Genomic DNA, 25,212 nt, shown 5'->3' on the forward strand with positions numbered 1-25,212 from the left:
CTTTTCAGAACTCTATAGCTTTTCCTATAGCACCCATTGGTTTCACACTGGTTTCCACCTCATACCGGAAGTAGGTTGAGAGCACAAAACAATAGAAAAAACAGCTACCCCTTTGAAAAATGGCAAACCATTGGTAAAAATGTTTTTTTCTGTTCTGCATGTCACTCAAAGCTGGGAAGATGATGATTTTAAACCTTTTTTTATGCAATTTCAGGAGACAAAAGAACACCTTTTTGCAGAGTACTTTTTTCCTATTTTCCCATAAAAACTCAAAATATAGCTACATTTTGGTAATTTTCTCTGTTCCCTCCAGAAAAATCCAAACTCTGGGTACCTTTAGAACTCTCAGGAAGTAGGGAAAAAAAGATGCATATTTGGCGTGGATACCTTATGTGGAAAAAATTTCATGGAGCCATAAAAGTGAACTACCCCAAAAAGCCAAAAAGGGCTCTGCACTGGTGGGTTGAGGAGGGTGAAGAAGCCACAGATGTTAAAGGGTTAAATGTCCCTTAATTACTAGTAGCATAGCAAGGATGTCATGGGCCCTGATGCAAGTACAGAAAGCAGACCCTTTGACTGCTGTTGGGGTAGTAAAATATAGCAATTGAGAGGGTTCAATGGGACCCTAATGTCTCTGGGCCCTAGTGCTGCTGCACCAATGGTGGTACAAAAGGGGGTGGTGCTAGGAAGCTTGAGTCCGGTCCAGGGAAGGCATGGCTTGGCAGTTCGGGCTGGACTGTTCCCATGAGGCACAGGGTCAGACTGATTTGCATATGGCTATGTCTGAACTGGGGTGGCAGAGTGGGCTAAAGAACGGTGATGGATTAAACCCAGATCTGTTGACTGGGTGTGAGTGTTTGATTGGTTCAGATGCTCCGTCCATCACCACCCCCTTTTGTACCACCAATGGTAGCCATGCACCTCTTCATGTCTGTGAAGCTTGTGCCGTTTACAAGGCTTGGTGCCTGTGGTCCTCGTACCTTGTGTAAGTGTTGAAGACCGTGAAATGCCATTTTAGACATTGCTCACTTTGACTTTTAGAACTATGTTGACATTTTTCTGTGTTTCTTGCCAGATTGATATCCAGATTAAAGACGCCATTGGCCGATATCACCAGTGCGCAACAATCCAGCTTGACTTCCAGCTGCCAATCAGATTTAACCTCAACTACGTAAGGTATGTGTTGTTTGTTGTGTTCACCCGACAACCAGTTTTACCCCTTATCATGAGGTTTCATCATGATCCCAAACAGTGAGGGCACACACTTCGGTAGTGCCTTTCCTCACACTTGAGCCAATAGTACAATGAGGGCACACGTTCCGATATTGCCGTCACACATGATCTGAGCGTACAGTGAGGGCACACGCTCTGGTATGGCCTGTCCTCACACTTGATCGGAGCGTAGTGAGGGCACATGCTCCGGTATTGCCTGTCCTCACACATGATCCGAGCGTACAGTGAGGGCACACACTCCGGTATGGCCTGTCCTCACACATGATCGGAGCGTACAGTGAGGGCACATGGTCCGGTATTGCCTGTCCTTACACATGATCCGAGCGTACAGTGAGGGCACACGCTCTGGTATTGCCCTTACTGTTGAGCCGAGCGTACAGTGAGGGCACACGCTCCGTTATTGCCCACTCACATGATCCGAGCGTACAGTGAGGTCAAATACTCCGGTATTGCCCTCACACTTGATCCGAGCATACAGTGAGGTCACACGCTCCGGTATTGCCTGTCCTCACACTTGTGCCGAGAGTACAGTGAGGGCAAATGCTCCGGTATTGCCTGTCCTCACACATGATCGGAGCATACAGTGAGGGCACACGCGCCGGTATTCTCCTTACACTTGAGCCGAGCGTACAGTTAGGTCACATGCTCCGGTATTGCCTGTCCTCACACATGATCGGAGCGTACAGTGAGGGCACATGCTCCGGTATTGCCTGTCCTCACACATGATCCGAGCGTACAGTGAGGTCACATGCTCCGGTATTGCCTGTCCTCACACATAATCCGAGCGTACAGTGAGGGCACATGCTCCGGTATTGCCTGTCCTCACACATGATCGGAGCATACAGTGAGGGCACACGCTCCGGTACTCCCTTTACACTTGAGTCGAGCGTACAGTGAGGTCACATGCTCCGGTATTGCCTGTCCTCACACATGATCCGAACGTACAGTGAGGGCACATGCTCCGGTATTGCCTGTCCTCACACATGATCCGAGCGTACAGTGAGGTCACATGCTCCGGTATTGCCTGTCCTCACACATGATCCGAGCGTACAGTGAGGTCACATGCTCCGGTATTGCCTGTCCTCACACATGATCCGAGCGTACAGTGAGGGCACATGCTCCGGTATTGCCTGTCCTCACACATGATCCGAGCGTACAGTGAGGGCACATGCTCCGGTATTGCCTGTCCTCACACATGATCCGAGCGTACAGTGAGGTCACATGCTCCGGTATTGCCTGTCCTCACACATGATCCGAGCGTACAGTGAGGTCACATGCTCCGGTATTGCCTGTCCTCACACATGATCCAAACGTACAGTGAGGGCACATGCTCCGCTATTGCCTGTCCTCACACATGATCCGAGCGTACAGTGAGGGCACATGCTCCGGTATTGCCTGTCCTCACACATGATCGGAGCGTACAGTGAGGGCACATGCTCCGGTATGGCCTGTCCTCACACATGATCCGAGCGTACAGTGAGGTCACATGCTCCGGTATTGCCTGTCCTCACACATGATCCGAGCGTACAGTGAGGGCACATGCTCCGGTATTGCCTGTCCTCACACATGATCAAAGCGTACAGTGAGGGCACATGCTCCGGTATTGCCTGTCCTCACACATGATCGGAGCGTACAGTGAGGGCACATGCTCCGGTATTGCCTGTCCTCACACATGATCGGAGCGTACAGTGAGGGCACATGCTCCGGTATTGCCTGTCCTCACACATGATCCGAGCGTACAGTGAGGGCACATGCTCCGGTATTGCCTGTCCTCACACATGATCCGAGCGTACAGTGAGGGCACATGCTCCGGTATTGCCTGTCCTCACACATGATCCGAGCGTACAGTGAGGGCACATGCTCCGGTATTGCCTGTCCTCACACATGATCCGAGCGTACAGTGAGGGCACATGCTCCGGTATTGCCTGTCCTCACACATGATCCGAGCGTACAGTGAGGTCACATGCTCCGGTATTGCCTGTCCTCACACATGATCAGAGCGTACAGTGAGGGCACACGCTCCGGTATTGCCTGTCCTCGCACATGATCATAGCGTACAGTGAGGGCACACGCTCCGGTATTGCCTGTCCTCACACATGATCCGAGCGTACAGTGAGGGCACATGCTCCGGTTTTGCCTGTCCTCACACATAATCCGAGCGTACAGTGAGGGCACATGCTCCGGTATTGCCTGTCCTCACACATGATCGGAGCATTCAGTGAGGGCACACGCTCCGGTACTCCCTTTACACTTGAGTCGAGCGTACAGTGAGGTCACATGCTCCGGTATTGCCTGTCCTCACACATGATCCGAGCGTACAGTGAGGGCACATGCTCCGGTATTGCCTGTCCTCACACATGATCCGAGCGTACAGTGAGGTCACATGCTCCGGTATTGCCTGTCCTCACACATGATCCGAGCGTATAGTGAGGGCACATGCTCCGGTATTGCCTGTCCTCACACATGATCCGAGCGTACAGTGAGGGCACTGTGAGAAGTTGGCCTGATATGCAGTGCTCACTATTCTAGTGATCACTATGTATCAGTCCAAACAACCCTTATTGATGTTTGGTTGTAAGTCAACCTTATAGACCAGCTATCCTAGTAGCATGGATACGAGTAGTCTAAGGCTAAGACTCTGGAGGGCGTGTTAAGCCAGCTGTTTTACCATCACATTATCCCTTGAACACCAAGTGAAAGGACACCACACAAGTTGTTATGAAAATAAACTGTATATTTATTTATAACAAGACTACCCTGGCTCTTTATGAGACAGGGAGCTAAGCACACAACAAAACTCTTAAAGAAATACTTTAAGTCGCACAATTTACACAAATGCCCGAGGGGCACGAAAAACCATATACTATACAAGTGGAATGCGAAGTTACTAGCAGGTAAGTAATACTTTTCTAGACTGTAGAAACGCTAGGCCTACAATGCTAAACCCTTAGATTAGAAGCAGGAGGCCTAGGGACGCCGTGTGCAGAGTGGGAACTCTCACGCGTAATGCGGGAACACGTCTAGGAATACTAGCAATCACAAAGTTACTGTTCTCGGGCGAACCCGACTAGGTGGGGCGAAAACAAGAGTGGATCCGAACACTTGGAGTGTTGGACTATGCTGGAGCACCGGGGTACTCGGTTTACCTAGCCCAGGGGCTGCGGCTGCATAGGGTTCAAGTTGCGTCGGAAACCCTCGTTGACGGACCAGGAGCCTGAAGAAAGAAGTTGCTGGCAGGCGGCCAGTGAAGAAGTTCGTGGTGATCCAAGCCTGGATCAGGGAAGAAGAAGACCTGTAAGCAGAGGGGACCAAGTTCTGAATCACTAGCCAGTGATTAAGTGGGCACCAGGATGGCACCGGGCGAAGTCACCTCGACCAGGTGAGTGGGCACTGCTGGGCTCTGCAGTCTCTCGGACCAGGAGGTGTTGTCGGCGACCAGGATGGAGGTGCGAGCTGTCCCACGAAGATACTTGCTGTCGACGTCGCTGGACCCAGGATTGGGGCAACAAGTCTTGGCAAATTCAAGCCCACGCGGTGGACGCAAAATGGCGTCTGGAGTGGACCAGGAGGGTCCAGGGTGCTCCTCTGTTGGAGGGGAGCAAGGGCCAGTCTGGAGCAACCAGACCAGCGGTGTTTGTCGTCGTGAAGCGTCGTAAGAGGTCCACTAGCCAACGGGCAAGTGACCTGGACAACGCGGTGAGCAGCAAAGAGCAGAAGGGCCCCACGCAGATCTCGTGGATGCAAAGGGGCTGGACTTCGGTGCTGGAGCTGCTCAGGGTCGGGGCTTCTCGGGCCCCAAAGCACTCACGTGAGGATTCCTCAGAAGTCGTGCTGGGCAAGCGTCGTGCAGTTTTGAAGATGGCCATTCCCTCGAGGTCTCGTCGCACCCACGGATCCCAGCTGGGCTGATGATGTAGGTTGAGGTCAGAGGTGCCAGGGAAGCCGGTTCTCGTCGTGCTGGGGCAGTCTTGATCCGGAGGAGAGACTTACAGCAAACCGCGATGCTTGGATGGTGCCTGCTGCTGCAGGGTGACTACTCCTTAGTCACAAGGGAGAAATCATGAGAAGAAGTCTTCAGTTCCTTTCGTGGAAAGTCGGTTCAGGATTCAAAGATTGATCTAATTTGGAAGGGGGCCTGCTCCTACCTTTATCCTGCAAAAGGGGGCTGGCACGCGACTAAGTCCTGCCCTATGGGTGGGACCAGGAGGGGGGTGGTTACACCCCTCTCCTTTGGCGGGCTTTCCCCAGCTCAGGGTCTGGTGTGCCCCTGGAACTGGTTCAAGCCGGCCTATGCACAGTGAGCACCGGGGTGCCACTGGCAGTCACCTTCCTCTAAAGCCCTGCCTACCTAGAATACACAAAATCCTGTCTGGGACGGTGCTGGCACCGCCCCTGGCAGGAAACCCTTTGTCCTTGCCTCCTGTGCTGGGAGGACTCCCAGCAACAGGAGGGCAGACTTGTGTCTCGGTGGCAGCATCCATTTTGTGGAGCTAAGGCTCTGTCTGACTTTAACCGGGGTTACAGGTTACCAACATGTCGTGTCCCTCTAGAAGGGTGGAATGCTAACCCCGTCGCCAGAATTGGCGAGGGGTTAGTATTCCAATTCGTATGACACCTTACTCGACATGTTTTGATAAAGCGATACCAGAGTTGGCATATAACCGCGAGGATTATAAGGCACTTAAGAGTATATGGTATGCGTTATTATGGAAACGGCTAAGGGATAGATCCCGAAAGCCGCAGACAGGCTCAGCTCATGCCAGAGCACCATCTCACACGATTCCAAGCACTCTGCCTTCAGGATTGTCAAGGCCTGCCATAGGAGTGACTGATAGGAGATCTGTGTGCCCATTTAGGTTTAGATATAGGTATACTATATCTAAAGCAAAGGGTGATTACACCACCTTGCCCCAGCTGTCGTGCAGCCAGTTGTGTCAGATTTGGATGGCCAGCCAGGGGTGGCATAATACATGCTGCAGCCCCTGGTAGGCCCTGGGTACACCTATGCCCTGGGTACCTAAGGTACACTGTACAGGGACTGATAAGGTGACTCAGTATCCAATTAGATATGTACCTAAGGTACATGGAATCCATTTTACAGAGAGAGCAGTAGGCCTGGGGTCCTGAATAGCAGGGCCCCAGGTCAACTAAGTCAGAAAACCAGCAAAACACCAGGCAAAAAGTTGGGGGCAACCATAGTCGGGGATCTACCTTCCTACAGGCACATGCTCCGGTATTGCCTGTCCTCACACATGATCCGAGCGTACAGTGAGGGCACATGCTCCGGTATTGCCTGTCCTCACACATGATCCGAGCGTACAGTGAGGTCACATGCTCCGGTATTGCCTGTCCTCACACATGATCCGAGCGTACAGTGAGGGCACATGCTCCGGTATTGCCTGTCCTCACACATGATCCGAGCGTACAGTGAGGTCACATGCTCCGGTATTGCCTGTCCTCACACATGATCCGAGCGTACAGTGAGGTCACATGCTCCGGTATTGCCTGTCCTCACACATGATCCGAGCGTACAGTGAGGTCACATGCTCCGGTATTGCCTGTCCTCACACATGATCCGAGCGTACAGTGAGGGCACATGCTCCGGTATTGCCTGTCCTCACACATGATCCGAGCGTACAGTGAGGGCACATGCTCCGGTATTGCCTGTCCTCACACATGATCCGAGCGTACAGTGAGGGCACATGCTCCGGTATTGCCTGTCCTCACACATGATCCGAGCATACAGTGAGGGCACATGCTCCGGTATTGCCTGTCCTCACAAATGATCGAAGCGTACAGTGAGGGCACATGCTCCGGTATTGCCTGTCCTCACACATGATCGGAGCGTACAGTGAGGGCACATGCTCCGGTATTGCCTGTCCTCACACACGATCCGAGCGTACAGTGAGGGCACATGCTCCGGTATTGCCTGTTCTCACACATGATCCGAGCGTACAGTGAGGGCACATGCTCCGGTATTGCCTGTCCTCGCACATGATCCGAGCGTACAGTGAGGTCACATGCTCCGGTATTGCCTGTCCTCGCACATGATCGGAGCGTACAGTGAGGGCACACGCTCCGGTATTGCCTGTCCTCGCACATGATCGGAGCGTACAGTGAGGGCACACGCTCCGGTATTGCCTGTCCTCGCACATGATCGGAGCGTACAGTGAGGGCACACGCTCCGGTATTGCCTGTCCTCACACATGATCGGAGCGTACAGTGAGGGCACATGCTCCGGTATTGCCTGTCCTCACACATGATCGGAGCGTACAGTGAGGGCACATGCTCCGGTATTGCCTGTCCTCACACATGATCGGAGCGTACAGTGAGGGCACATGCTCCGGTATTGCCTGTCCTCACACATGATCGGAGCGTACAGTGAGGGCACATGCTCCGGTATTGCCTGTCCTCACACATGATCCGAGCGTACAGTGAGGGCACATGCTCCGGTATTGCCTGTCCTCACACATGATCCGAGCGTACAGTGAGGGCACATGCTCCGGTATTGCCTGTCCTCACACATGATCGGAGCGTACAGTGAGGGCACATGCTCCGGTATTGCCTGTCCTCACACATGATCGGAGCGTACAGTGAGGGCACATACTCCGGTATTGCCTGTCCTCACACATGATCCGAGCGTACAGTGAGGGCACATGCTCCGGTATTGCCTGTCCTCGCACATGATCCGAGCGTACAGTGAGGTCACATGCTCCGGTATTGCCTGTCCTCGCACATGATCAGATCGTACAGTGAGGGCACACGCTCCGGTATTGCCTGTCCTCACACATGATCCGAGCGTACAGTGAGGGCACATGCTCCGGTATTGCCTGTCCTCACACATGATCCAAACGTACAGTGAGGGCACATGCTCCGGTATTGCCTGTCCTCACACATGATCGGAGCGTACAGTGAGGGCACATGCTCCGGTATTGCCTGTCCTCACACATGATCGGAGCGTACAGTGAGGGCACATGCTCCGGTATTGCCTGTCCTCACACATGGTCGGAGCGTACAGTGAGGGCACATGCTCCGGTATTGCCTGTCCTCACACATGATCGGAGCGTACAGTGAGGGCACATGCTCCGGTATTGCCTGTCCTCACACATGATCGGAGCGTACAGTGAGGGCACATACTCCGGTATTGCCTGTCCTCACACATGATCCGAGCGTACAGTGAGGGCACATGCTCCGGTATTGCCTGTCCTCACACATGATCCGAGCGTACAGTGAGGTCACATGCTCCGGTATTGCCTGTCCTCGCACATGATCAGATCGTACAGTGAGGGCACACGCTCCGGTATTGCCTGTCCTCACACATGATCCGAGCGTACAGTGAGGGCACATGCTCCGGTATTGCCTGTCCTCACACATGATCCAAACGTACAGTGAGGTCACATGCTCCGGTATTGCCTGTCCTCACACATGATCCGAGCGTACAGTGAGGGCACATGCTCCGGTATTGCCTGTCCTCGCACATGATCCGAGCGTACAGTGAGGTCACATGCTCCGGTATTGCCTGTCCTCGCACATGATCAGATCGTACAGTGAGGGCACACGCTCCGGTATTGCCTGTCCTCGCACATGATCGGAGCGTACAGTGAGGGCACACGCTCCGGTATTGCCTGTCCTCACACATGATCGGAGCGTACAGTCAGGGCACATGCTCCGGTATTGCCTGTCCTCACACAAGATCGGAGTGTACAGTGAGGTCACATGCTCCGGTATTGCCTGTCCTCACACATGATCGGAGCGTACAGTGAGGGCACATGCTCCGGTATGCCTGTCCTCACACATGATCGGAGCGTACAGTGAGGGCACATGCTCCGGTATTGCCTGTCCTCACACATGATCGGAGCGTACAGTGAGGGCACATGCTCCGGTATGCCTGTCCTCACACATGATCGGAGCGTACAGTGAGGGCACATGCTCCGGTATGGCCTGTCCTCACATGATCTGAGCGTACAGTGAGGGCACATGCTCCGGTATTCCCCTTACACTTGAGCCGAGTGTACAGTGAGGGCACACGCTGCAGTGTTGCTTGTGTTTAGCGTAATTCAGAATGCATTGATGAGAGGAATGATTTGTTACTCTAGTAATTCAAATTATATGGATTGGATCTGGGGGGAATCACATAACCTAAGGTTCTAGTAGTCCTCCAGCTACGTAAAATCTCTTTTGTCCTTGTACTAACTATAACTTTAATAAATCACGGTGCAAGATTTGCGCATTCTTGCTGCCTGAAAGGAACCAGCCTTGCTTGTACGATTGATGGTTGCTCTTTATATGTTCTGTCCTGATGATGACCTGATAAATGAATATGGTTGAGACGCCGTCCTTTGGCAAAAAATAAGAGGAAGCATTAAGTGCTTTATGTTTTTGTGATCCTACAAACTTGTTATTGTACATAATCTTTTCCTTTTTGCCATTATTATTTTGTTTACACTTTAGTTTATCCCTTGTTATTGACTAATGTTTGTGTAACCCTATGAGCACCTTCTGTACTACTGTATTTGAATTTTTATTAATGAAAAATATATCTTTTGATAAATTTCTTAAGGGTATTGAATAATTTCAGATTTTTGGATGAGATTCTTTAAATGAATCATTTGAAGTCACAATTGTTTAGTCTCTAAATTAGGAACCTGAACCACTGTAGCAATTACAGAGGGTACGGTGAGGGCAGACGCTTCTGTGTTGCCCTCACACTTGATCCGAGCGTACGGTGAGGGCACAAGCTCCGGTATTGCCCTCACACATGATCGCAGCGTACAGTGAGGGCACAAGCTCCGGTATTGCCCTCACACATGATCCGAGCGTACAGTGAGGGCACAAGCTCCGGTATTGCCCTCACACATGATCTTAGCTTACAGTGAGGGTACACGCTGCAGTATTGCCTGTCCTCACACTTGAGCCGAGGGTACATTGAGGGCACGCACTCCAGTATTGCCCTCACACATGATCCGAGCATACTGTGAGGCCACACACTCGGGTATTGCCTGTCCTCACACTTGAGCCAAGTGTACAGTGAGGGCACACGCTCCGGTATTGTCGATCCTCACACATGTACACTGCAGACAATATGGTGTCGCACATTCTGCTAGTTCCTGCTCTCGCCTATGCTGCAGTCAGTATTGGGTGGTTCATTGTAACACTATCTGTCCTCCATACAATCTTTGCATGAAGGATGAGGAGCACACCCTGCCCCTGCCTGTCCTGCGTTGTATATAAGGGGTCCCAGACCAAAACACAAATTCTTATTTTAAAACACACATTATTTGGATGAATTCAAAAGCACACTGAATGAAGGTGACCAGTGTTTTTAATATTCACTGTACCATTCGAGCAATCAATGTTAGAAAAATCAGACGTAAAATATACAAAATTCAATGCGCCCACAGTGAGGGAGAGGGGGAGGTGCAGGGAGGGGGATGTATTTCACTAGATTATACATCACTAATCAACATTCAAAAAGCATTGAGCATAAATCCACAATTCAAAACATAATTCGACATACATGAAAAGCCATGGAAAATGACATATATCATAACAAAAATTTGCACATAGAAGATACTCCTATAGTGATTAATATATCAAACTAGGGTTAGGAGTTCCTGGGTGTAGATGTCTACGTTTCGACCCGGATAATGTAGGATAGTCGATCCTTACTGCGTGGGTCTTCGTCAGGACGTGATGGGTGAAGAGGGGTGGGGCGTATAACTCTGCGCAAAAATATAATAATAAATTGTTTAATTAACCGGTCTCAAACGAGTCCCGACACAACTAAAGGATAATGGACAGAGTGGTCCATTGTAGGAAAGTCTAGAAAGGGTATATAAAGAGTATAGGAGGTTCATAGAATGAGAAATACTTTGGTGGACTTAGCCATTTAAGCAAAACATTTACCTTGTGGAGCGGGGAAAACCCGTCAACAGGTGATGTCTAGAGATCCGCCATATAGAGAATCAGGGTCTGCCATGTGAGATTAAAAGACACAATTGTACTAATATGCCCCAGTAGCACAGATAGGGAGTTCATAGGGTAAGAGTTACTGGAGTAGGCTTAACAAAACAGAACATTTACCTGGCGGAGCGGGAGGATCCCGTCAAAGGTTGTGCCTAAAGATCCGCCACATGTAGAGTCAGGATCTGCCATATAAAATCAAAATCACGGTCACATTTGTACTGAAATGCCAAAGTGACGTAGGAAAACTAAAGTGGGGGTATGTAGGTTTGGGGCCCTACCTTGTTATGAGACAGTCACCTTGTAACTTGAGGTTAGTTCCTGGGTCAAGGCAGTGCAGGCTACATCTAAAAACAATGATAAACGACGTGTCAAAACGAGGAGTTGCTTTAAACAGTGATTCCGTAAAGGAAACCTCAAACAGCTCAGAACTCACCCGTGAAGGATGTAGAACGAGCATGCCTGCGACCGGCTCTTTCTCCAAAAATGGACCAATTCAGTGACGCGCGTTGTCAGTGTACAATTTGCACGACCTCCGCAGTGTCAACATCTGTAAAAACACGTTGATAACAGGCTTAGATTGCCGCCCATTAGTTTAGAGAACGCATGGATGCGACCCGCCAGATAAGAGACTCACCCGCAGTGCTTGTGGAAAAATCCAACAGTGGTGCGCGCGCGCCGCGTCTCCTGGAATCAGGAAGTGTTGTCCCGGGAGACGGTGTTATTTACTACCTTGCTAAAGACAGACTCGGGTTGGTTGCCGAAGGTTGTCAGCAATACCCGAGGGAAAAAAAGACTCGTTGTGGCCTTATTAAACTTGGAAGGCTGTCTCAAAAAGGCGGAGGAGACCATGTGTAGGACGAAAGTGTGGAGTAATACTAAATCCTGTGTGCCTGAATAATGTGAATATACAGAACAATGAATTAATTTGAAACTCCAGACATATTAGCAAAAAACCATGTTCCTAGCGCTGGGCCTGCCAAACATGGCGGTCAAAACGCTAGTTATTACATGAATTCCCTAACAATAAAAACAATGATTATTTGAAATTCTATAACAATAAATATACAAGGCTCACATTTCAATAAGTCTACATGGGTCATATCACATAGGTGTCTAGCGCACCAGATTGGTTAGGGGAGCATCATTAGCTAATGTCCATACCCAGATCGTTGGTTCACAGCGCGAACCTGCCAGGCACGGCGGTTAAGGCGCTCTTTTTCTCAGGAGTAATCATTTTAAGGAAAAGCCAAGGAGGAAAAGTCCCAATGCATGATGGTCCACAGGTATATACTAAGGCACATTAGTAAGACATTTAGAAAAACCAACAGCAAAAGGGGGGGAATACCTAAGTTCCATATGGAGAGGCATAATTGCATTAGTGTTTCAGAGAGTAGCCATTTGGGCGAAACTGCTTTCGGACTCATTAAGGCCCCCTCGCACTGAGTCAAAAAAACGGATCCATTTAATTTCCCTCACATTTAAGATGGGTTCAATGCTTCCACCCCTTGGGCCTAACTTGACCTGCTCCAAAACTGTCCACCTCAAACTTTCTGGTGGGTGGCTTTTTCCATTGCAGTGATCCACCAAGGGTGCGCCTGCAACCTTGCATCTCACACGGCTGCAGTGCTGGAGAAAACGTACTTTGACTCGTTGCTGTGTTTGACCCACATAAATCAAGTCACAGGGGCATAGTATGCAGTATACCACGTCAGTCGAGTTGCAGTTAGTGTGCGACTTTAGTGGAACTTGTTGTTGTCTGTGGCTGAAAACCTTGGTCTGGATTGTCGCAGGGCATGCTTTGCATGATCCACATCGATAGTGGCCCAAAATGGGGGGCAGATTCCACATAGTTGTGATGGTAGGTGCATCTGGGGTCGGCAAAAAGGAGCGAACCACATTGTCCCGAATGTTCTTAGCTTTTCTGAAAGCGTGAAGGGGCAGCGAATTACTCCCAAGGTCTTCTGATATCAAGTTCCAGTATTTATTAATGGTTTTTTTCACCTCATTACTCTTCGTGGAGAAAGTCGTGACACAAATGAGACGCTCTTCGTTGTTGACCTGTTTGTCTCCAGGCTGAAGCAAGGTTTCTCTAGGATTGAACCATGCTCTTTTTTTGGCTTTATTCACCAGGCGTCTTGGATATCCACGCTCGAGTAGTCTGTCCATCAGTACGGTGGACTGTTCTATGTAATCATCCTTCCTGCTGCAGTTACGCCGAATCCTTAAAAACTGGCCAAACGGAAGGTTGTCCCGGAGACCCCGGGGGTGATGGCTGGAGTATAGGAGTAGAGAGTTCCTCTCCGTTGGTTTCCTGAAAAGCGTTGTTTTTAATGTTTCATCTTCCACAAAAATTGTGAGGTCCAAGAAATCTATTGATTTTTTGTCCAACTGGATGGTGAACTTAATATCCGGGGATCGTGCATTGAGCCAGTGGAAGAAACTGGTGATTTCCTCCTCAGTTCCAGACCAGATACAGATGATGTCGTCAATGTATCTCATCCAAATCTTTATCTGGGGTCTAAAAGGGTTAACGTCAGTGAATATAAACGTGTCCTCGTACATAGACATAAAGATAATGGCCAAATCTGGGGCAAAGGCAGCCCCCATCGCCACTCCCTTAGTTTGGAGGTAGAAACAGTTCCGAAAGATGAAGAAATTCCTCATCATCGCAATCTTCAATAGTAGAATGATGAAAGATGTCGGCACCCAGATTGGAGCCTCCCGCTTATCGAGTGCAATTGTCATTGCCATAAGGGCCTCCTCTTGGGGTATGCTGGTATAAAGTGAAACGATGTCACATGTTGCCAGAAGGTCTTGAGCAGAGTCATAAGGATGTCCTTCAATCAGGTTGATGGTATGGGTGGTATCCCTGAGGTATGTTGTAGTAGCTTCTGCTATAGGTTTCAGAAAAAAATCTATATATTTACACAGGGGTTCCAGCACAGAACCACACCCCGACACAATCGGGCGCCCGGGGGGCTGGTGGAGATCCTTGTGCACTTTAGGTAGGGTATAGATGGTAGGGAGTCGCGGATGCTTCTGATTCAGATATTGGAATTCGTGTTCCGATAAGAAGCCTTGCTGTCGTCCATCCTGCGTAACCCTCAAAATCTCGGCCGTGATATCTTTTGATGGATCACCACCCAATTGCTTGTAGCTAATTCCATCGTTCAACTGTTGCAGAATTTCCTGAGTGTAGTTATCCAAATCTTGGACAACAATTGCCCCGCCCTTATCAGCGGGTTTCACGACTATTTCAGTGTTGTCTCTTATCGCTTTAAGTGCTGATTGTTCTGCACGGCTAATGTTGTTTTTGACAAATTTGTTGTCTTCCAGAATGGACCTTACATCCCTTAGTACAAGACTTTCATACGCAAGGATACGCTGGTTCATGGCATAGGTGGACGGTACGAAAGTAGAAGGTATCCTCAAGTTTGTGGCAGATAGCAACGGTTGAATTGGCTTATTCTTAAAAAAGTATCTGAGTCTTATTTTCCTGAAGAACTTGTGGAGTTCTACCTCCGTATTAAAAGGATCTGGTCTAGAGGTTGGAACAAAGGATAGACCGCGGCTCAATACTTTGATTTCGTCATCTTGAAGGGTGTATTTAGAAATGTTAATCACAGGAGACGTCTTTGTCACCATCGGTAAGTCTTCCTGCGGGTAGACCTCTCCCCGTGTTCCTCTTGTGGGAAGCTCACTTGCTTGGCACCTCTCCCTCTCCCGGAGTCCCATTCTTGGCCCGTGTTGAATTGGCCCCTGCCTGTGCCCCTGTCCCACATGTTCCCTCGGCCCCGCGGTGGTCTCCATCCTCCCTGCCCTAAAAAAGGAGGGGGTTGGTAAAAAGGGCCGTAGGAGTCTTGGTAACCGTATGTGCCACTGGGGCCAGCTCGGTCTGAATCCTCACCCGAGCTGTACGAGGAGTCCGAAAAAGTTGTAAAATTTCGTCTACCTCTGTAGGCACCGCGGCCGCGGTTGGTGAATCTCCCTTGGTTATCCTGTCTGTAGTAATCGTCCTGCAGATAGGGGTATGTTCTCTTTTTATCATATGCTTTCACGTCCCGTGCCAATTTCTCAAGTTTTTTCTTTATTGTGTTCGTCTCAAAATCCTGAAGTGTTGCCACTAGTTTGGTCAGGGCTTCTTTGGAGTTGGTCAGGGTGGCGTCCCCACTAATTGCGGCCTTCAGATCCGCTATTTGCTTCGTTAGAAGTGCAATCTGTTCACTGTCCGTTTCGATGCCGGGGACCATCCAATGTCGCGAACAATTGTTCGCGACAAAGCTGAAGCCTTCCCGGAATTTCGGTACATCAATAAAGATCGCGGGTTCAACTTTAACCTGCAGGCCTACAGGAATAATGTTGGATTGGAGGCACTGCGCTAAGAAATGTCCATGTAGTTTAGTTCTGATGAGCTTCTTTTCAAGACGTTCCAACTGGTTGACTTTATCATTGAGGGAAAAATCGATGGCAGGTGTGGTTGGAGACAAAAAACTATTGGCAGAGTCCGATAAAAATTGCTTAATGTAATCCTCAGTGTAGGATAGAACCTCCTTATCGACCATGATGGTCAATCGAGATAAATTATATAACAAAAGTCAGAGCTCAAGAAAAATGAAAAATCAGGTCTAGATAGAGGGAAGGAAAGAAACCTCGCAGGCCAGCGCCTGCTCGAAGTATGTTGTACAAGGGGGGTTATACCCATATAGTCACCCAGGTCCCACTGACTATATGGGTATAACCCCCCTTGTACAACACCTGCCTGTCCTGAGCACGCTAAGGAGAGAACCGACTGCAAGGTGCAGACAGTGTGAGGATCGCACCCTGTCTCCGACGGTCCACTGACCAGTACTGTGCACAGTACAGGAAACCTGTTTTGTACGGTGCACTCAATGCTGAGATTGCGTCTTATCCTACTGTGCACAAACCAGTGGTGTGCACAATATGGAGAAATGACCTTGTATGGTGCACAGAGTGCAGCAATTGTGTCTTGTCACTGCCAGCACTCACACCTGTATAGTGCATATAGTACAAGGAGCACACCCTGTCACTTAGTGTCTGCACATCTGTAAAATGTGTGCATATCTTTGGCTGTTACAGCTTGTCCTCACACCTCTACTGTGCATAAGGTCTGGCATGTCCTGTTGTTGCCCGTTCTCTCTCCTGTACTGTGCATACAGTGCCTGTCCCTCTGCTGATTGTCCTCATACCTGTACCAAGTACACAATACTGAGAGTACACACTAAACAATGTACACGGCACAGGAATCATTGCCTACTACTTGCTGTCCACACCATGCCTTGCATAAACACTTCTGGGTTACTGGGCTAGCTCTCTGGCGCTTTCCATGGGTACTGTGTATTGACAGCTGTGCTCCCCTGTAAGGATGGAGAGATATCTCCCTGAAATGAAATGTCCCACTCACTCAGTCATAGATTGACAGCTCACGTGATCAGTTGAACTCCCCCTTCTCTTCCACAGGAAGGACGGCAGCACCACGGAGAGACCGGTGATGATCCACCGGGCGATACTGGGATCTGTGGAGAGAATGGTCGCCATTTTAGCTGAAAACTATGGTGGCAAATGGTAAGTGTCACCTTAATAAACTGTTCCAGCTGTTGACAGCTAATGGCAATTCACTAATGTGTGCAGAAATTGTTTCTTTTATGTACTCTGTGCTTTTTTTAGATCTCATCTGCAGACAACTTTAGCAGTCTGTATTCAAAATAACCTATTGATAAGAAAGCCACCCAATGATATTCGGTGGGATAACCCAAAGCCGACTCCAAGTATTGCATATCATTGGGTAGCTTTCTTGTCAATTATGCTTGCTTTCTTCTTATTCAATGAATTACACTTCCTCTTGCTTATGTCCATCACCTGGAACATACTTACTTTACCGTACATCTGATTGGCTGATGTTCCGTCAACTACTTATATTAAGGGACAATTTCTTCCTTTTTTTGTTGTTAGCCTACCATGGGAGAGGATATGTTTTCTGGTTCTGTCTGCCTCTCGCACTATTCTTTAAATTAATTAAAAAAAATAAAAACGCTTTAACAGGATCCAGAATTATGTAATTTGTTTACAACACACTCCTTTCTGTGAATACACCTCTGCAAACCTTTTAGTTTTTTCTAATTTAATGCTCCAAGATGGGTATTTGCCATCATGCAATGGTAAATTTCAAAATTGCCAATGATCTGTCTGTTACAACATGCCTCGAGTCTCATGCACACATAAACATCATCGCACTTGGACTTATTTTGTTTTTTATGATACTCTTTAGAGTTTCCGTTGCCCTTTTTTTTTCTTTTTGGATGCATCAGCGCGCAAGCGCATTGGAGAAGCCAAAAGTCCAGATCTATTGGTTTAGCCCATGCTTGTTTAATGTAGTTCACAACCTTTCACAATCTCTCTTCTTTTTGCCTGTCTCCTCTGTGACCTATTGTACAGATCCCCCTTTCTTGAATAATGGCTGCACCCACATTTAAGTGGCATTTTAGTGATCACTTCGTTCTACGAATGTGGCATCGCACTCAGTCCTGCTGGAAACCTGATTCATGCGTGTGCCCAAATCCATATAACAGCAAAACACACAAGATGATGGACGGAATGTTGCACAATGGCAAAACATTCACCCCCAGTCACAGATCTGGGTTTAATCCATTGTTATTTTGCTCACCACGCCACCCCAGTTCAGACTTGGCCATATGCAAATCAGTCTTGACCCTGTGCCTCATGGGAACAGTCCAGCCCGAACTGCCAAGCTATGTCTTCCCTGGACCGGAATCAAGCATCCTAGGGCCGGTTTCTGGCTATCAGCCGTCATCCAGATCTGTGACTGGGGGTGAATGTCGTGTTCCCTCTTAAAGGTTTGATATTGTATGTTAGGTGGGCTCTATTATATACATCTAAATGTGATCTGTTAATCTGATAGAAACTTCTAGCCACAGATTCCTTTCCTTAGAATTATCCCCAGGGATCAGACTGCATCTGGAAACTTCTTCACAAGCAGCACCCCTGCATGCCGGTTGGGTGCGCCGTTTGGCTCCCCATGGTGTGGTTATCTACGGCAGAAGAGACGTGCACGCACCGGTGTCTATATTGGTGCCACCCCAGGGTGCTGAAATCAGTTCTTTTCTTTCCATGCCACTCAGCACAAATCCAGGAAGAGCTACCCTTTGGTCAATTTTTGACTAACCTTTTTTGATGTTTTGTTGAGATATTTGAGTTTTTACCTCCTGGTGTGGTAGAATGTCATTGAAGGCCATCTTTAAGCCCTGTGGCGGCCGTCACTGCTTGATGTTGTTTGTATGCCTTTGTTGCCTCAAGCACAACCATGATCCGAAGCACTGCTCTGATTGCTGCGCCATGAACCCAAAGACCTTGTGGGAGCAATCCTTTCAAGTTCCTGGTGACTTGACGCCGCGACGTTCCAGATTCCGGGAGAGAGAAAGGGAGCGGTCGCGGTATCCAATATCCTCATCGCACTCGTCCGGCCCTTCGGGTAAGTTCTACTACAAGAAGAAGTCTAAGCATTCTTTGACTTCACCTTGTCCGTTGGCCGATGAGAGAGCATCGACACTCAAGGCCTGGCTCTGTGGTCGAGCCAGCACCTGAGCTGTCTCAAGGCCTCCCCAAGTTTGTGGGAGCCGGAACAACCCCCGCCCAACTGCAAGAATTATATGAGGACATGCGCCTCATATTTGGACTGGCTGTTCCCTCTGGCGTGTCTTTGGGCTCCATGGGGTCGGGAGTGTCCCCTACTGAATCCACAGATGGATCCGTATCCGCCCTAGCCGTGCCACCACGACCTTCCCCGGCGCTTAGGCTGATACTTCCGTTTCTGATCCCTGACTTCGACACAGAGTGAGAGAGATGTTCCCAGACTCCGACTGGAGCCATGCCTTCCATGCTGGAGTCTGAGCCCTATTCTTATGGGTAGAACTCGGGGATGAATAGGAGGGGTCACTGAACCCTGAAGAATATCAGCCCTATGATACCAACACAAACTGCTTTGAGGATTTAGCGACTCCAGCGGACTGGATACCTCTCCAGATACTGGCATGCTTTTTCCACCTACCGTGGCTATGGAGGAGGGAGCTTTAGTCAAAATGGTGGTGAGGAGGGAGATCGAGGTCCTGACCTTAGCTTGCCCACAGTGGCAGTCAAGACTAACGCCTTGACAGGAGTGCCTCAGCTGAGAGGGTCCCCTTCAGAACCGCTTCTCCCATTTAATGAAGCTATTTCCGATGTCCTGCTTGGGACCTGGTCCATGCTCAACACGTCTTGGCTGTTGCTGATGGGAGGGATGCATCTAAGTTCACCATTAAATGTGGACTGGATACCACCAACTCACTAGGCCGAGCTGTTTAGTCGACGGTGACCTTACTGCGCCACGCGTAGTTGAGGACTGCTTGCTTCTCTGGGGATGTGCAAACATCACTTATGGACATGCCCTTTGATGGCTCCTGTCTCTTCGTAGACGAGGTGGATTCAACGCTGAAGCACTTTAAGGAACCAGGGCTAAGGCCTTTACATGGCCTCTCGTCACCCCCAACTGCCCTTTTGCTCCTTTTGTGGCCAAGGAAAGGGCTTCCGGTCGAGACTATACCCGCCTGGCCACCGCGGCGTGCAAGCTTCCCAGCCTCAGCGTGGCTGAGGACACGGTACCCACAGATCCTGTGAGTTGGGAAGGCAGGGTCAGGCCAGTCCACCACTACCTCAGCGGCTACCAAACCCTTATAGTCTGCACTCTTACCACCATGGGCACCCAGTGGCGGTCAGAATCCGCCATCATCTGCCCCACAGGCGGTATATAACTTCAGACCAATGGGTTTTGTGGATCCTTTGAAGGGGCAAGTCCCTCCCCTTCAAGACTACTCTATCCCTATCCAACCCTCTATGACAGGGTGACAGAGACAACCTATCCCTTCTCCACAAGCAGGTGACAGCTCTCTAGGCCAAGGTAGCCATAGAGAGGGTGCCAACACCAGACATAGGACATGGCTGCTACACCTGCTACTTTCTGGTGCTCAATTTCTTCCTCAAAAAGGAGCAGTACAAAATGCCCATCTCACTCAGGTCCTGTCTGCCCTGGACCTGGGAGACTAGATCCTAGCGTTGGACTTGCAGGACTTATATTTTCACATCACCGTCCTGCCTGTCCACAGACATTACCTGTGGTTTACTGTGCTCCCCTTTGGTCTTACCAGCGCCCCTCGGGTGTTCACCAAGGTGGCAGTGATGGTTGCAGCTCATTTGCAAAGATCAGGGATGCCAGTCTTCCCCTATCTCGACCACTGGCTAGTTAAGGTAAGTTCACCCCAGACTGTTGTCTTCTACCTCCAGACTATGGCAGACCTCCTGCATTTGCTGGAGTTCCCTATCAACATGCCTGACTCCCTTTCAGATGCTCCTTTTTGTCAGAGCTGGTCTGGACATGGTGCAATTTCAAGCCTATCCTCCTGAACGGCGAGTCCAGGATATTCCGGCTATGATACCGATGTTTCAACCTCTATCTTGCGTTTTGGTGAGACTGACTCTGAGGCTTCTGGGCCTCATGGCCTCCTGCATCCTGCTAGTGACACATGCCTGCTGATATATGCGGGCTCTGAAGTTCCAGTGGATAGTCGGGTCCGTAGAGAAGGGCTCTGTGCCCTCTCTGTCCTGCAGGACTTCCTCGTGTGAAATTGATCTGCAGACCCACCTCCAGGGAGTTATCGCTTTGGTATCTATTCTAAGGTAAAGAATCTGCTTTTCAGATGTCTCTATCAGATGAAAAAGTTACTTACCTTTGGTAACACTTTATCTGGTAGAGACTTTATCTAGCTGCAGATTCCTTACCAACCCACCCATCCTCCCCGCTCTGCAAACTGATTTCTAGGGACAGGGCTGTTTCCCTTTCAGTGACCTAGTTGCCACACCAGTTGTCTGTGTATTTTGTGGCTCTGTGCTTCTGGCGTGGAAAGTCGCGAAATGTTTCTGATGTCAGCACGCTGGGGGGGCATCTATATTGGCACTGCGCACGTCACTTCCAGCGTGACTGATGCCACTTGGATCCAAACAGCACTGCTCATGAAAAAAGTTTCCGGATCCAGTCTGTCGCCTGGGGATAATTCTAAGATAAGGAATCTGTGGCTAAATAGAGTCTCTACCAGATAAGGCGTTACAGAAGGTAAGTAACTTGTTCTTCTGTGCCTGGGTGCCCTTTTTTTTCCTCGTCTGGGCGCGTATCTGCGACAGTACAGCGAAGCTGTGATGGTCTCAAGTTTATATGCCTGCGGGTAACATTACAATGATAATTCAGCCCCACAGACCCTGAAATTGTTCCTTTATTTCCAGGCCACTCTGGCTGTCCCCCTTCCAGGTGATGGTGATTCCGATTGGTCCCAGCGTTGAGGACTATGCCAAAGAGGTAAGATGGGCCGTCAGCATTCTGTGCAACTAGAAGGGTCTGTGCAATTTCTATGCTGCATTCTGTGTCTGAGTGGGCTTGTGATTTTTGTTTACTTTCAAAATACATACATACCTATGCATTGGGAAAAAAGGGCCAGTGTGTCCTTCATGCAGAATCTCTAGCTGTCTGCATTCTCACTGGTGCAGTTTATCTCCCAGCTCCCTGCCACGTCTAACTGCTGTTATGTTGCATTTCCCAGGTGCACAGGAGTGTCCATGAGAGCGGATTCACAGTGGATATCGACACAGACTCCGGGACAACCCTGAATCGTAAAATCCGCAAAGCGCAGCTGGCGCAGTACAACTTTGTGCTAGGTAGGCTACAAGAAATGGAGAGACCACTCTTCACTCCCCATGCCCTTTGGTATCACTGTGTGTGCTCCAAGACCCTCCTGCTATGCTTATTTTTACCTTGTGATGTTAGTTCCCTGTAAGTGTTTGTGTTCATAAATTTCCACCCGTTAATAATGCTTTTGGTAAAAGAAATGCACCATTAGAAGATATTTACAACGCGCCCACCACCCTATTGTCTGATTCTGGCAACAGCTCTGGAAATCTGACAGGAAAAGATAAGGCTCTGTTTTTGTCTGATTCACTCACCGCCCTGGGCTACATGCGTTCTTGTTGTGGGAGCCGATTCCCAGACACCTCCCTTGTGTGTGTTTATCATGGCAGCAGAAAAGCAGCAAGTACTGCAGGCAGAACCATCCACACAGGCGTGGCAGTGGAGGAGGCAACCAGGCGCAGAGGAGCAGAGCTAAAGCAGAAGCAACCAAGCACATACATAGTGGCAGAGGAGCAGAGCTAAAGCAGAGGCAACCAAGCACATACATAGTGGCAGAGGAGCAGAACTAAAGTAGAGGCAAGGGTTGGCACATACATGGTGGCAGAGGAACAAAGGTAAAGCATAGGCAACCAAGCACATGCAGAGGAGCAGAGCTAAAACATAGGCAACTAAGCACACACTCGGTGGCAGGGGAGCAGAACTAAAGCAGAGGCAACCAAGCACACACATAGTGGCAGAGGAGCAGAACTAAAGTAGAGGCAAGGGTTGGCACATACACGGTGGCAGAGGAACAAAGGTAAAGCATAGGCAACCAAGCACATGCAGAGGAGCAGAGCTAAAACATAGGCAACTAAGCACATGCAGAGGAGCAGAGCAAAAGCAGAGGCAACCAAGCACACACATAGTGGTAGAGGAGCAGAACTAAAGTAGAGGCAACCGAAGCACATACACGGTGGCAGAGGAACAAAGGTAAAGCATAGGCAACTAAGCACATGCAGAGGAGCAGAGCTAAAACCTGCAACCAAACACACGCACAGTGGCAGAGGAGCAGAACTAAAGCATAGGCAACCAAGGCACATGCACGGTGGCAGAGGAGCAGAACTAAAGCAGAGGCAACCACAGCACATACACGGTGGCAGAGGAACAAAGGTAAAGCATATGCCACCAAGCACATGCAGAGGAGCAGAGCTAAAACATAGGCAACCAAACACACGCACAGTAGCAAAGGAGCAGAACTAAATTAGAAGCAACCAAAGCACATACACTGTGGCAGAGGAACAAAGGTAAAGCATAGGCAACCAAGCACATGCAGAGGAGCAGAGCTAAAACATAGGCAACAAAGCACATGCCGAGGAGCAGAGCTAAAGCAGAGGAAACCAAGCACACACATAGTGGTAGAGGAGCAGAACTAAAGTAGAGGCAACCAAAGCACATACACAGTGACAGAGGAACAAAGGTAAAGCACGGGCAACCAAGCACATGCAGAGGAGCAGAGCTAAAGCAGAGGAAACTAAGCACATGCAGAGGAGCAGAGATAAAGCAGAGGCAACCAAGCACATGCAGAGGAGCAGAGCTAAAGCAGAGGCAACCAAGCACACACACAGTGGCAGAGGAGCAGAACTAAAGTAGAAGCAACCAAGCACATACATAGTGGCAGAGGAGCAGAACTAAAGTAGAGGCAACCAAGCACACACATAGTGGCAGAGGAGCAGAACTAAAGTAAAGGCAATCAAAGCACATACACGGTGGCATAGTAACAAATGTAAAGCACAGGCAACCAAGCACGTGCAGAGGAGCAGAGCTAAAACATAGGCAACTAAGCACATGCAGAGGAGCAGAGCAAAAGCAGAGGCAACCAAGCACACACATAGTGGTAGAGGAGCAGAACTAAAGTAGAGGCAACCGAAGCATATACACGGTGGCAGAGGAACAAAGGTAAAGCATAGGCAACCAAGCACATGCAGAGGAGAAGAGCTAAAACATAGGCAACCAAACACATGCACAGTGGCAGAGGTGCAGAACTAAAGTAGAGGCAACCAACGCACATACACGGTGGCAGAGGAACAAAGGTAAAGCATAGGCAACCAAGCATATGCAGAGGAGCAGAGCTAAAACCTGCAACCAAACACACGCACAGTGGCAGAGGAGCAGAACTAAAGCATAGGCAACCAAGGCACATACACGGTGGCAGAGGAGCAGAACTAAAGCAGAGGCGACCACAGCACATACACGGTGGCAGAGGAACAAAGTTAAAGCATATGCCACCAAGCACATGCAGAGGAGCAGAGCTAAAACATAGGCAACCAAACACATGCACAGTGGCAGAGGAGCAGAACTAAAGTAGAGGCAACCAAGCACATGCAGAGGTGCAGAGCTAAAGCATTTGGCAACCAAGCACACACACACAATGGCAGGGTAGCAGAACTCAAACAGAGGCAACCAAAACATATACATAGTGGCAGAGGAGCAGAGCTAAAGCAGAGGCAACTAAGCACACACACAGTGGCAGAGGAGGAGAACTAAAGCATAGGCAACCAAGCACACATATAGTGGCAGAGGAGCAGAACTAAAGCACAGGCAAACAAATCACATACACGGTGGCAGAGGAGTAGAACTAAAGCACAGGCAACCAAATCACATACACGGTGGCAGAGGAACAAAGGTAAAGCATAGGCAACCAAGCACACACACAGTGACAGAGGAGCAGATCTAAAGCAGAGGCAACCAAAGCACATACACGGTGGCAGAGGAACAAAGGTAAAGCAGAGGCAACCAAGCACATGCAGAGGGGCAAAGCTAAAGCATAGGCAACCAAGCACACACACGGTGGCAGGGGAGCAGAACTAAAGCAGAGGCAACCAAGCACACATATAGTGGCAGAGGAGCAGAACTAAAGCACAGGCAACCAAATCACATACACGGTGGCAGAGGAACAAAGGTAAAGCATAGGCAACCAAGCACATGCAGAGGAGCAGAGCTAAAGCATAGGCAACCAAGCACACACACGGTGGCAGGGGAGCAGAACTAAAGCAGAGGCCACCAAAGCACATACACAGTGACAGAGGAGCAGAACAAAAGCATAGGCAACAAAACCACCCACAGCAGCAAAGAAGCAGAACTAAAGCATAGGCAACGAAACCCACCCACAGCGGCAAAGAAGCAGAACTAAACATAGGCAGCCAAGCACAGGCCCAGCGGCAGAGGTGCGGAGCTGAATTATAGGCAACCAAGCATCAGCATTACGGTAGAGGAGCAGAACTAAAGCATGG

The 25,212-nt window shown here is 49.4% G+C and overlaps 1 protein-coding gene across 1 annotated transcript in view; it reads left to right on the forward strand.

Moving 5' to 3' along the window:
* The window catches only part of TARS2 (threonyl-tRNA synthetase 2, mitochondrial), a 180,001-nt gene that overhangs the window by 139,309 nt on the left and 15,480 nt on the right, over positions 1-25,212 (forward strand). Inside the window, exons 15-18 of the mRNA XM_078671425.1 lie at positions 1,076-1,176; positions 16,678-16,782; positions 21,544-21,616; positions 21,858-21,972. Of these exons, the coding sequence (XP_078527551.1) occupies positions 1,076-1,176; positions 16,678-16,782; positions 21,544-21,616; positions 21,858-21,972 (394 nt within the window). The remainder of the gene's footprint in view (positions 1-1,075; positions 1,177-16,677; positions 16,783-21,543; positions 21,617-21,857; positions 21,973-25,212) is intronic.

The sequence above is a fragment of the Lissotriton helveticus genome, chromosome 12, assembly GCF_964261635.1.
Source record: "Lissotriton helveticus chromosome 12, aLisHel1.1, whole genome shotgun sequence".
Lineage (NCBI taxonomy): Eukaryota > Metazoa > Chordata > Amphibia > Caudata > Salamandridae > Lissotriton > Lissotriton helveticus.